This window comes from Perissodus microlepis, chromosome 17, assembly GCF_051167445.1.
Source record: "Perissodus microlepis isolate ML-2025 ecotype Zambia chromosome 17, ASM5116744v1, whole genome shotgun sequence".
Taxonomy (NCBI): Eukaryota; Metazoa; Chordata; class Actinopteri; order Cichliformes; family Cichlidae; genus Perissodus; species Perissodus microlepis.
Window position 1 is genome coordinate 14,356,915 of NC_140477.1, and position 12,704 is coordinate 14,369,618.

The 12,704-nt window shown below is 40.5% G+C and overlaps 1 protein-coding gene across 5 annotated transcripts in view; it reads right to left on the minus strand.

Moving 5' to 3' along the window:
- Window positions 1-12,704, minus strand: part of LOC146369383 (fatty acyl-CoA reductase 1) — a 58,764-nt gene extending 46,060 nt beyond the window's left edge. The window contains exon 1 of one of the 5 annotated variants that reach the window (XR_014797332.1): window positions 12,439-12,704. Coding sequence is in view for 1 of the 5 variants with exons in the window: in XM_084910003.1 (XP_084766129.1) it covers window positions 12,439-12,447 (9 nt within the window). In the remaining 4 variants the exon portion in view is untranslated. Of the gene's footprint in view, window positions 1-10,019; window positions 10,164-10,245; window positions 10,265-12,386 lie in introns of those variants that run through there. The other 4 variants (XM_084910003.1, XM_084910004.1, XM_084910006.1 and 1 more) reach the window with 4 other exon arrangements.

Consider the following 12,704-nt stretch of genomic DNA (forward strand, 5'->3'; position numbering starts at 1 on the left):
TAATGCAACGAGATCTCTCCACTATACAGTCATAATCTTTTTATCTTTGGCGATTGATTTCAGAGAGAGTGTTCCTCGTGTCACAATCACTCTGATCATTCCGGCACGGTTGTAATAATATCTGAAAGGTGTGACAAATTTTGATAATAGGGCACATACACACAAACACACATAGTGTTTGGTGTCAACTTCTGTGAATGGAAAGCAAATATCTTTGGGCCAGGAGAACATGGTTATTGCCACTGCTGCCGCTGGAGTGTGTGTTGATTTCAGGGAAAGAAAGCATGCAATCGGCTTTGGCCGTCTGTTGGCAGAAAGATTAGAAGAAAGGCTGCTCTCTTACTAGGACTGGAGCATGAACGTGGTCTCTGAGGGCCCACTTAGAGCTCTACCTTCCTGCCAGAATAACACATGTTCCAAAAATGAAGGGGTAACTGTGGCGCACTTCAGACAGATTCTCTTCAGCTAAAAATGGGTTGGCCTTAAGATTAAATGTGCTTTGTAATTCAATTTGGTCTGGAGGTAACATTCATAAAAATTCACGTTATTTACTTGTATTAGGAATCAAGGCTGGTTTTTGAGATACACATCACTGATATTTTGACACGTCAATATAGCAACACAACGTCTGATGTGTTTATTCAGAAACCAAACCAGAAGACGATATGAGAGAAGCACATTTTTGCCAATTTAGCTCAAAATAGAACAAGATGAGCGCTCTAGTAATGTTTGAGGTTGCTTTCATGCTTATACTGCACATCTGTTTCTCTTTGGGTGAATCAACAGTAGTCTCGCTCATCATGCTCATATTAAATTTGGCCTAATATCTGTTCATCCCCCATGCTCATCGCTGACACCGTCCAGTTTTGATGGGAAAAAGTTGAGATGAGAACGTAAAAAGTGCATTTTCAGTGATATTCTGACACTCATCAGCGCATTATCCAAAAGGTCGGCATAACCCTCTGCTCTGAGAGTGCCAAGAAAATTCTGGAAAACCTGTATAAATACTTCCCATGCTGCTGATTCTGTTGGCTTCAGTTTCCTTTTTAACTCCTCTTCAAGCACCAGTTCACACATTATAAAACAACAAAAACACCTCAACTAGGTTTTAGCATCACTTTTTACTTAAGTGCTGAAAAACATTGCTGGATAAAATGACACCACACCATGAAGCTCATACAAAATTATTACGTCACAACCTCAAATCTCGATTCCACTGGAACAGACATTCCCGCATAAACAAAAAACAGCTAACAGGGCTGATTTAGGGCCATAATTGTGCCAACTTTTACTGCCTCCAGTACCTGTAATAGAAGGCAGCGTTTGACCCCTCGTTAAATCCTTACTTAAACAAGTCAGCGTTCCAACAGATCCATCAAGCTTTGACTTTTAAATCACATGTTGTGACAGCGTGCCTGAGGCTTTATTTGGAGATGGGTCTTTGCAAAACCCAAAAACAAAATTGTAAGAAATACATTAATATTTAATCTCTTACTAAGCAGATGTTACAACTCCAATTCATCTGGAACACCCCCTCAAGTCAGACTTTCAACCACAAGTGGGTGGCAGTGTATGTAAACATTAGTAAAACTTGCAACCTATACTACTGTTGTGTGACTACCTAAACGAGTCTTTTAAATAGGTTTCAGAGGTGTTTTTAAGCTAAAAACAAAAAGAGCAAAAAACCCCCAAACAAACAGAAAGCTTGCTTAGAGATGCATTGATTGATTCTTACCAAGTTGGAGCCAAACAAGTCCTGGTTGTCCCTGGTTTTCAAATTTTACTATCGGAATGGACTCGATTCAGTAGTGCTCTCACTACCAGCTCTGACATAAGACTTCCAAGGTAAATTGATCGTCTACGCCATGCGTCCTTTTCTTCGCATTGAGTTGGAAGTTTCCCGGTCAATGTCAGTCTTGTTTATCCTCCTTCTCATACTGTATGTTCCGAATACAGCCGGGAATTCTCACAAATAATAGGCTAAAATTTCTGGATTTACTTCAGCTCTACCACCATTTTTAATAGAAACTCCTTTTTAACTGAGAGCTGTGACTGATGTAGCCACAGTAATTCAATTCAATTCAATTTTATTTATATAGCGCCAAATCACAACAAAAGTCGCCTCAAGGCGCTTCATTCAGTAATCTTCAGTAATCAAGGCGTATCTTAGCTTGCTGGATGAATGACACAAACTACTGTGTCTAAGCTGTTCAACTAGTCATTTCTTGATATAGTGGTTTTAATGTGCTGGTAAATACATTTGCAAAGGTCAAAAATAATTTGCTAAAAGGCTTTATTAAACACACCCTATCAGAACTATGAGCTGTTTTCAATGTGTGTTGTTACGACACTTAACTTCACAGCTCAGGGAGTGGCAGCCTTCGTCATCAGCTCTGCTGTAGATGGAGGATGCATGACAACAACTTTGACTAATCACTGGGTGAGTGAGATCTGTCCGATATTTAAAACTAAGGCAGTGCTAGTCGCTTTGGCGGCTAGCCATGTGTCCTTGTATAAACGGCTGGGCATTTATCCAAAACATCCCAGATGCAGACAGCTGGGCTGGGCCACCCTGCCACAAATGGCCCCAATGGGGTCCCAGACAAACATCAGTCCAAATGAGCCCCAAAGGCTTATTCCATTTACTCCCATAAAAAGACAAAATCCAGGAGTTGTACTTTATGACTTAGGGTAGTAAGTTTAAGACACTCAAGCAACCAAACAAACTGAATGCCTCAGCATGAGCAGTCTGTCAGTCCAGTCAATCAGCCAGCTGTTACATCATTCAGATTTTCCACATCATTCAGTGGAAAATCTTGCTAGACTTGGGAGGTGAATGAGGACAGGCAATACAAACCAAGACAATGGAAGAGTTTAAGATTAAAATGAGGAAACCATTTGGGGTATAGCATTGTTGAAGTTATATTTAACAAGTAAGCACAACAGCAACTTTAAACACTAGAAGTTCATAAAAAAGTTGAATTTTACCATCTTCGTAGGGCACGTGGAAGACACATTTAGGCTCGGAAGATTATCATGCAACAAACTGGATGAACGGATCAATGCAATTTAGGCATTTCTTAAATACTGCAGATTTATATAATAAATTCATTTTCTCTAGATTTGCAATAGAAACAGATTAAACCTCTTTTATTAGCACTAACTGCTAAATGAATCAAGGCTAACAGCTTCAAGAAGCCCCCATCAAACAAACAGTTCAAAACAAAAACTGTTTAGAATGACATAAAACCAGAGCTACGAGTCTGATTGGAAGATAACATCAATAGACACCCAATGCTTTTCAAACCATGTGCACAACAATGAACAAAGGAGTCTACAAATCCTATCATAGATATTACCGTCTGATTAAAAAAACAAAACAAAAAAACAACCCCATTCAAAATGTTTAAAATGTCAACAATGACTGAAAACATTACATTATATTTTCAGTATAACTCACATACTGTCGGAGCCCTTCAAAATAAAACTGAGTTTAAATCCAGAAAATATGATTATAACACACATCTCATGGCTTGATGCTGTGGAGGCAAGGCATAAAGCAAAAGACCAAGTACCTCCCTTGTTATGAAGTTAAGCAACTCTTCAAAACCCTCACCCTGTTGGTTCGGAGGTTAGAAGCGCTTTATTCAGCCTGTTTCAAAGGAAACCCTGTCACATTAAAGGAAGTAAAGACACAGTTCCCTTTGATATCCAACCTTTCTTACATTAAGTTTCTTTGAAACCTGGAGTGTGGGAATATATTGCATGTGGTGATTGTTGTAAGCCTTTGTGTTTGCTGAATTGTGTTTTGAACACACACCCACTAAGATAATGTCCAACCTATTATGCAACAGGCCAAAGACTCAAATTATATTCAGGCATTGTACGGTGGTTTGGGTGTTTGTCTTTTCTCACGAAGTCTTATCAGATCATGACTGATTATGACTCACTTTGTTTTTTGGGTTGTTGTTTTTTTAAATTCTTGCTCAATTACTCAAACGATGAATTGCTTCTTAAACAGTAACAGGTCATACATTAAAGTTAGGACATGCAGGAAACCCAAATTACATCCCTGAGGCCACAACATGCTTGTAGCCATGTGTGAAGCGGCATTCAGTGAAACTGTGAAACCCCCACTTCACTCGTAGGATCGTGTTTCTGGAGAAGCTGTCACGCTCGCAACAATGGTTTAATGCAACTGAGAAAGTAACACTGCAACACAAACTTGAACTTTGAGCAAGTAAAGACTTGAGTCTGAAAGAGGCAAGCCATCACCAAACATGTTCAAATAGGCCAACTGATAAAACAAGATTAAAGTGAAGACTAATCTGGTCTCGCCTACATTTATTTACACTGTTTAATTGGCATCAATACACTGTGAAGAACTGCCTAATAACTACAACCAAACCAGAAGTGCTACCTAGAATTGGATTTCCCTGAAGAAAATCATTTTCTGGCACGTTCTACAGTTGTTTGTAATACACAACACACATCTATCTGTCCATCTACACAAAAGAAATCCTGATGTGAAATCTGCTTGCATGCTCCGCTGTGACTTTGTTATGACTCTGAAGCGAGTACGAATGGGAGCTCCCGGTTTAAATCTCCCGAATTTAATTCAGACGTAACCTCAGAGTGGTCTTATGCTCAGAAATACTCCCCTGTGCTGTGGTTGGTCATTGACAACATTAATCAACACAGACAGAAAAAGCCTCTAAATCCTCCAGTGGATATCACCCTCCAGTGACAAGCGGTCATCAGAGCACCCATGTCCCTGTGGGGATCAATGTCACACCGACGCTTCGATATTCCCCTCTGGTTATTAACAGCATGGAGGCTCACAGGAACCACAGATGGAGAGCGAGTAGCAAGGTGACACATGCTAATTTACAACATCTGCTCAAACCTTCAATTTAAAAAGAAAAAGGGGGGGGGGGGGGGGGGGGTAGTGGTGGTATTGCATGTTTAAACCTTTACTAGTAAAATCTGATTTTTCAACCTGATATGGTCTGAAAAATACACTGATAGAAAACACTTGAAGACATATGGAAATCTTAATATTTTCAAGATTTTTCCCCATTTACACAATAAAAGAAACTACTGTCATACAGGAAGTTCACCTAAAATAAAATACAGAGAATTAGTAACATAAGGATTCCACCCTTTTGGTCCTACATCTCTTTTTCAGTACGAGGCTAATCTGAGGACCAGTGTTGGGTGTAACGCGTTACTGTAATTAAATGACATTCATCCTCACCATCCACAGCCTTAAAGCACCAAACACTGATTCAGACGTGTTCAGGTATTCCTATGACAAAGGGCAAACCAGGGACACCTCTTCTTCATTAAGCCTGTCACAGGGGTGTGCTACTTTTAGACTATTTAGTCTTTTGGCATCTTTAAAGGGAACTTTTCGGTGTTTCTTGTCAGGGATTCAGATGTTTTGATGACATTATGAAAAAAAAAAAAAAAAGGAAAGACAAAAAAAAAACCTAATGTGCCTGCAAAACAAAGTAATTCTCCAAAACAGTACTTTGGTTAATAAACATGAACTTGCTTTGGAGACCATGACAAGCTGCGGAAAGGCGGTTACACTCCTAACTAGGGCTGCAACGATTCGTCGATGTCATCAACACATTGTTGACGCGTCATATTCTAAAACCACGCAAATGTGTTTATGTAAGGAAACTAGGGGGCACAATTGCCTCTATCATCTGCCAAGACTGCAGTCAATACTAATGAAGAAGAACACAGAGGAACAGCACAACAGCTAGTTTGTTTTTTCCCCTCACATTAATATTAAGGTTTATTTTGAATGGTAAACCTCTTCAACCTAACATTAGGTAGTTAATCTATGGGTTGGACCATATATATCAGTTTAATTGGTTTTGAACATGACACCATCTGAGACATGATATACAACCAATATACAAGCACAGGAAGCAAAGATAAGAGTTACTGAAATAATCACTGACTAATCAAAGAAAAATTGGCTGATTAGTTGAAAACATAAATATTCATTTGTTGCTGCCCTACTCCTAACCTGACACACAGTACTAGGAAGCCCAGTGTGACTTGGCCCTCATTTCCCCATCATGCAGATACAAATGACCCCAACAGAGCACTTTGCTCCCGGGCTGCAGGCTTACTTTTGGTTTCTTGAGTTTCTGAAAGTAGAATGGGAGGCAGAGCCTTCAGCTTTCATGCTCTTCTCCTGTGGGCAGGATGGGACTATGGGACTGAACTGTCTGTGTTTTACCCTCGTCTTGGAGCTCTTCTGTTTCTCTAACTGGTAGCAGTACATGACCGGCCCTCCCTGATGCCATTTGCCCTATGTACTAATGCCTACAATACTGAATTGATGTATTTTATTGTGAACTGAACTTTGACTCAATTAAACACAAAATAGTTTTTCTTCATTCATTCGCAGGCTGTGCAGTACATTGCTGAGGGCTGCTGCTGGCCTGTGAGATACAGTTTGAGATGGGTGGATTTTGGCTTCCTTTAGTGTGCTTCTGCAGCATTTATCATTTAATAGCCAAAAGCATTTTAGCTCCTCACCAGTTCTTGCACTGGCTTAGCTGGTATGACTGCATGATTCTGAACCCTACTGTGATGAAAAGGCGGCACATAATCAAAGGAGTGCAATCTGTAGTTTTCCACACATTCAAATCACCACAAAGATGAAGCCTCTTATGTGTTTATGAAGCTGCTGCTGTTGTTGTTGCCATGAAATGAAGATATCAGATGGGTCAGAGGATATGAATGAATGCAGATAGACAGATAAACGGCACACCCACCAACAGGATGAGCTTTTATTTCCTGTTAGCCTTTTTAAACACTCATTTCAGGGCAGTCCCTTTTGTTCTAATTAGAATGAACTGCCACAAAGTGACAATTCTTTTTTAAAATGTATTATTTAATGCCACCAGCAAATGCCAAATTCCCTGTTTACCCCAAGGAGTCTCACAGTCTAGGTGATAGATTGGCACAAAATGTTTCACTGTGTGGACATTTATGGCTCCGCAACCAATTAACTGACCTCTCTGAGGCTGTGTTCCCCTTTTCAGAAGACCTCTAAAGAAAGCGCAGTGAAATTGAGTTGATGCAGCTCTGTTTCCCTGAAAATTAATCATAAGAACTTTCATGCATAACCAGGCTGTTGTCATTCCTGAGACATAAAGCATAGTGTAGTTTTTTGCTATGGCTCAGTTGCACACAAGCTTTTGTGGGCATCACATGGCAGAGCTGCAACAAACTGGTACACTTCACAATATCCAGAGGTGAATGCATGATATGTTGCAGGTTACAATGGTTAAGCAGGATCAAATGTTCAATATGGCTCTCTCTCACCAGGCTGACTGACAACACTAACAATATAAAGAGATTTAGGGCCATGCGGGACCCGCTTATCTGCCAAAGAGGAAAAGCAATCCCCTCACCTCAGACCACAACTTTATATCAAAGCCCTCTTAAAACTGCAGAGAAAGCAAAAGAATCATCTTCCAGCATGCATGTAGGCTTAGTGTGCCATATACTACTACTCTGTGGTATGTACATGCACAGAGGTGGTGTTTTGGAAAGAGCAGAAACACATCTCCGGAGCATTTAAAGATTTATTAGATACCTGAGAAAGGAGGGCAGAAAAGAAGTGCAAGTGTAAAGCAGCTGTTGAGAAAGAAGTTTGCAAGAACACATGAAGCAATCCGAAAGCTACATGAGGGACTTTCTTTTTTTGTGTTACGAAATGCATCAAGATCATTTAAAGTATGTGCTGAAAGAAAACAAACATGCGATTTCAAACTGGACTGCAAATGCAGGAAGGCAGCGGGCACTACCTTTCTGCAGTCATAAACATACACTGTCTAAACGCACACACACTCCTGGACACGGTGTGCACACTCAGCTAACACTTATCTGAGAGCCAAATATAGGCCATCCCTTGAAGATAATTAGAACTCATTTTGTGATCCCAATTTAGAAATCAGTGCAAGAAGCTTCTCATGTCCTTTACACCAGAAAGTTATGGTAAGATACGAAATAAAACACGCTCCCACGAGGAGATGCAAGACTCAGAGAGGGGACACAGCCCCCCTCAACCCCTAAAATGAATGATTTTAACTGGTTTTCTCATAATGCATGAAATCAGTATTATAATCTGCTTTGCATATGATCAACGAGGACAAACAGGAGGGTGTTTATATCCGATATATCTGATTTTTATCTCCCATCTTCAACTTTTTGTTTGACCAGTCATGGAAAGACTTGTTTGTGTGTGGGGAGTGGATACTGAACAGCCAGGGAGAGGCAAGTGAGTCACATAAAAATAAGTATTAAAAGAAAGAGCTAGGCAGATGTCATGATTTAGTACCGTTTTAGCTGTTTATGTGCCTTTCTCTGACTCACACACAGTAAGCAGCCTGATGGACAGATAAAGCTCTTTTAACAAGCGCACGATGGGGAATTTATGGTTCAGAGGTGTTAGCACATGGGAAGTCTGTGGGCAGCTACTGACCGTCTGCATACCTGCAGAGAGCGTCTGTTTTCAGATGGTGGCAGAGTCAAATATATGTGGCACAACTGGTCTGAGTGTGAGGTTGTAACATCTAAAGAAATAAGGGAAATTTTAAAGCAAGTCAACTACCTTTGCTGTCAAACTACTAGGGCTGGGCGAAAATAAAATTCATATCGCGATATAATTTGAAGCATGTGCGCTAACGATATATATCGCAATATATTCTTTTCTTCTGTATAACGTATTTTCCACACTATAAGGCACACTTAAAATCCTTTCATTTTCTCAAAAATCGAGAGTGTGCCTTATGTATGAATTCTGGTTGTGCTTACTGACCTCGAACCGATTTTGGCATGCAGAAATCTGTTAAAAAATGTTTTAGTACAACTTTGGTAAGCTGCACTGCTTGATGGATTGTCAGAGCATTACGGCTGCCGTGGTGAGGAGCTTCGCGGAGTAATCTGGGTCCAAAACGCCGTCCATTTCAGGTCCCAAAGTCAAACGAACACTGAGAGTTAAAAACGGTCTAAATTCTTTAATCTTTAATAAAATCATCAGTGTTGCCGCTTTACCAGGTGTAACAATTAAGTTTAACATCCAGGCAGTTAGTTATTAAATTTAGCCGAGTTAGAAGTTAGCAGGAAGTTAGCTCGCTAGTTTCCACCTAAACATGACATACCATGTTCTGACAGATTTTTGAAACTAATTAAAACGTACAGCTCTGCTACCACTTCCGATATAAATGAAGACAGAAAACTAAACAGCAGTGGCGTTTGCAGGGTTACTGAAGTTGGACTACCTGGTATATAATGTTGTGCTACGTGATTGCTAGCGACACAGCTATGTTAGCATAACATTAGCACAGTGAAGCTGGAGGATGAACGCCAACTTTTTTTTCCCACTCGATAAAAGTTAACGTGAGGGATTCTGGTGGTCAGGGACAAATGCAATCGTATAGCAGGATGCTATACACGGGGCAAACGTCAGTCAGGAGAACAACTGAGATCATTCAGCCACAATACGAGGTTAGTTATTAATATACTGCAACAACATGGGAATAGAGAGAATTCAACATTAATGAATCAATGTTACGGAAGTGGAGGAAGCGCAGTTTTTGGCTTTCCCCATATTTCAAAAGTGCTTCATCTCTTTGCTATGACTGTCGGCATAATTTGCAAATGATAATGGTTGTAGCCGCTGCGATGCTTTCGACCAAAACAGGTGCCGCTTGATGACATCATCAACATGCGCTATCGCGATAGAGCGGTATAGTCAAAATCTCTATCGTTGGCCAAATTTATATCGTTTCTATTGTATATCGTTTATATCGCCCACCCCTACAAACTACCAGTGAAATTAATCAAAACTAAAGTAAAACAAGCAAATCCACTGTTCTAGAAACCTGCTGAAACTAAGCTATATTCACAACAAAAGCTGAAAACCAACTTTAAAAGAGCAAATGGAAAACGTAAAATCATAATGACTACAGCTAAAGATGGCCCACCTCTTCATTAGATTTTCTATGAAGTGCTCAAAGTGCAAAAACAGATGCACTGGAGAAACTCAGCAGCGATGTGTTTCACTGGAAATCCTGATACAGTTACCAAGAAAACAAACAAACAAAAAAAAACAAAAAACTGGTTGTGAGCACTTTCAGGTAGGAACTATTTTCTTCCACCAACCAGCAGAAACTTGCATCTGGCTGACTTAACAGCTGAACTAATGTTTACCTTGGTCAGACTGAGCCTCTAGTCCAGGGGTGGGCAATTCCAGGCCTCGAGGGCCGGTGTCCTGCAGGTTTTAGATCTCACCTTGGGTCAACACACCTGAATCACATGATTAGATCATTACCAGGCCTCTGGAGAACTTCAGGACATGTTGAGGAGCTAATTTAGCCATTTAAATCAGCTGTGTTGGTTCAAGGACACATATAAAACCTGCAGGGACACCGGCCCTCGAGGCCTGGAGTTGCCCACCCCTGCTCTAGTCAATGGCAGATAGCTATAGGGGGACATATTTACTGGGTGTAGTTTATTAAAAAGAAAATTGTTCCTACTTGAAACTGCAACAACAAGCTTTGCTGTTTTTTCTGAGTAACTTGGTGATGAGTTCTGGAAAGAGACGCTGTTAGAGAGGTTTTCAATTGCACAAATGACGTGCGAGCATCAAATACCACACACTGAGTGCCATTTAGTGTAATAATAGTTAAGAGAAGGCTGATATCAATAAAGGTTTGGGGACAAATGGTCAAATATATTTTATATAATTATACTTTTTGTTTATTGCAGGGTGAACTGTCCCTTTAACTCTCTATGGCGATGACAGTACAGTACACCTCATGTACTCCAGCCTGAAAGCAGAAAAATCACATCTGTAAGGGAATCTGTACTCAGTTTATTTAGTTTCACGGGGCTCTGATGTGCGCTCAAGTGGCTCCAGAAAAATCGGAAAATGATGATGATGATGATGATAATAATAATAATAATAATAATAAAAGAAAGCAAGGCCCTGAACACAAGCTGGTCACCACCGACTGACGCATGGTGGAGAGTGATCCCAGTCAGACCCCTGAGCAGACAGGAGGGGACTGAAGCGGGTCGCTTCCACATGGCACACCACACAAACACGTGACCGTCACCGGGTCTCTTACCTGTACCCAAAGCTACCATACACACACACACACACACACACACACATATCCATCACTGCGACAGTTAGAAAGCAATTTAACGGAATTTACATCATCTCAAATCAAGCAAACGCTCTCCACTTCAACTGCGTCAAGACACCGACCTCCACAAGCACTTACTTCCGGTGTAAGATTTCAAAGTAAAAATAAGTAACAGGAAAAAAATGGTAGGGTACCAACATTATTTGTTTTTAATCAATCAATGAATCCCAAGATTATTATAGTAAACTGAAAATAACCTAAAATTATTAAATTAACATTAAGCACACTTCTGCAAACTAAAATAACATTTTAAAAATGGAGTTTTAGTCCTATTTATTTATTTATTTATTTATTTATTTATTTATTTATATATATATATATATATATATATATATATATATATATATATATATATATATATATATATATATATATATTTATTTATTTATTTATTTATTTATTTATTTATTTATTTTTTTTTTTTTTTTTAAATGAGCAGTGTAACTCAAGAGTCGATCTAAACTATTTATGCCAGTGTGAAGCCACTCAAAGTGTACAAAGCCAAACTTCAAACCATCACTTTTCAGTTTCTAATCAGCTGGTGTGGTCTGACTATAAATTTTAACCTTAATAGGCAGATTTAGTTAAGAAGTGTTTACCTGTAACAAATGGTATATTTGCGCCAAATCTGATCATCTTCAGTACAATGTCATAAAATGCGCAGAAAGCAACAAATAAACAATTAAAATGAAATTATTTAACAGGATCCTACATGTGGTTAGCTATAAAGCCATAGTTTTTTTTTTTATTGTTTTAATATGAAACCCAGCATTCCCACTTCCTGTCTAATTGGCGCTATCGGCTGCCGGCTTTCCGCAGATGCTCCACGCCGACTGCGGCTCCCTCTGCCCCGCTACCCGCCGCCCTGACGTTCGGAGGCGGCTACAGCTTCGTGCTAACAGTGTGCTCTCTCTTTCCCTACACAACCCCCACCTCTACACTCAAACACATCACGGCCAAAAAGCGAAAACACAGCGAAATGTAGCAGCTGGCTGTTCACACGGACCCTCTGAGCGTTTTCTGCCCCGGCGTGCTGATGCTCAGTCCCGACCCCACATCCGACAAAACGGGTATAAGATGCTCGGCCAGCGGCGTGCCACGACACACCACCGCGTCCCTAAATTATTATCAACCACTCACCGTGAAAAGGCGGCCGCTTATGAGTGAAAGGAAGAAGGAAATCGCTCCCTACCGTAGACATCGGTCGGTGCTGGTGGATGCTTCCTCTTGAAGCTGTCAAAGAGGCTGTGCGGCGCAGCAGCTGCCGTCTCTTTGCCTCCTCCCACCGGCCGCCCCTGGCTCTGGCTCGTCAGGATACCTCCAGGGTTAGAAAAGCCCGGTTCTGTAAAGTCGACAGACTGCCTGCTTGTCTATCTGCAGAGAGACAGACCGCTACACCAATATGAGCCTCTGAGTGAGCAGGGCGTGTCACACAGCCCGTGACCCTCCCCGGTCCTG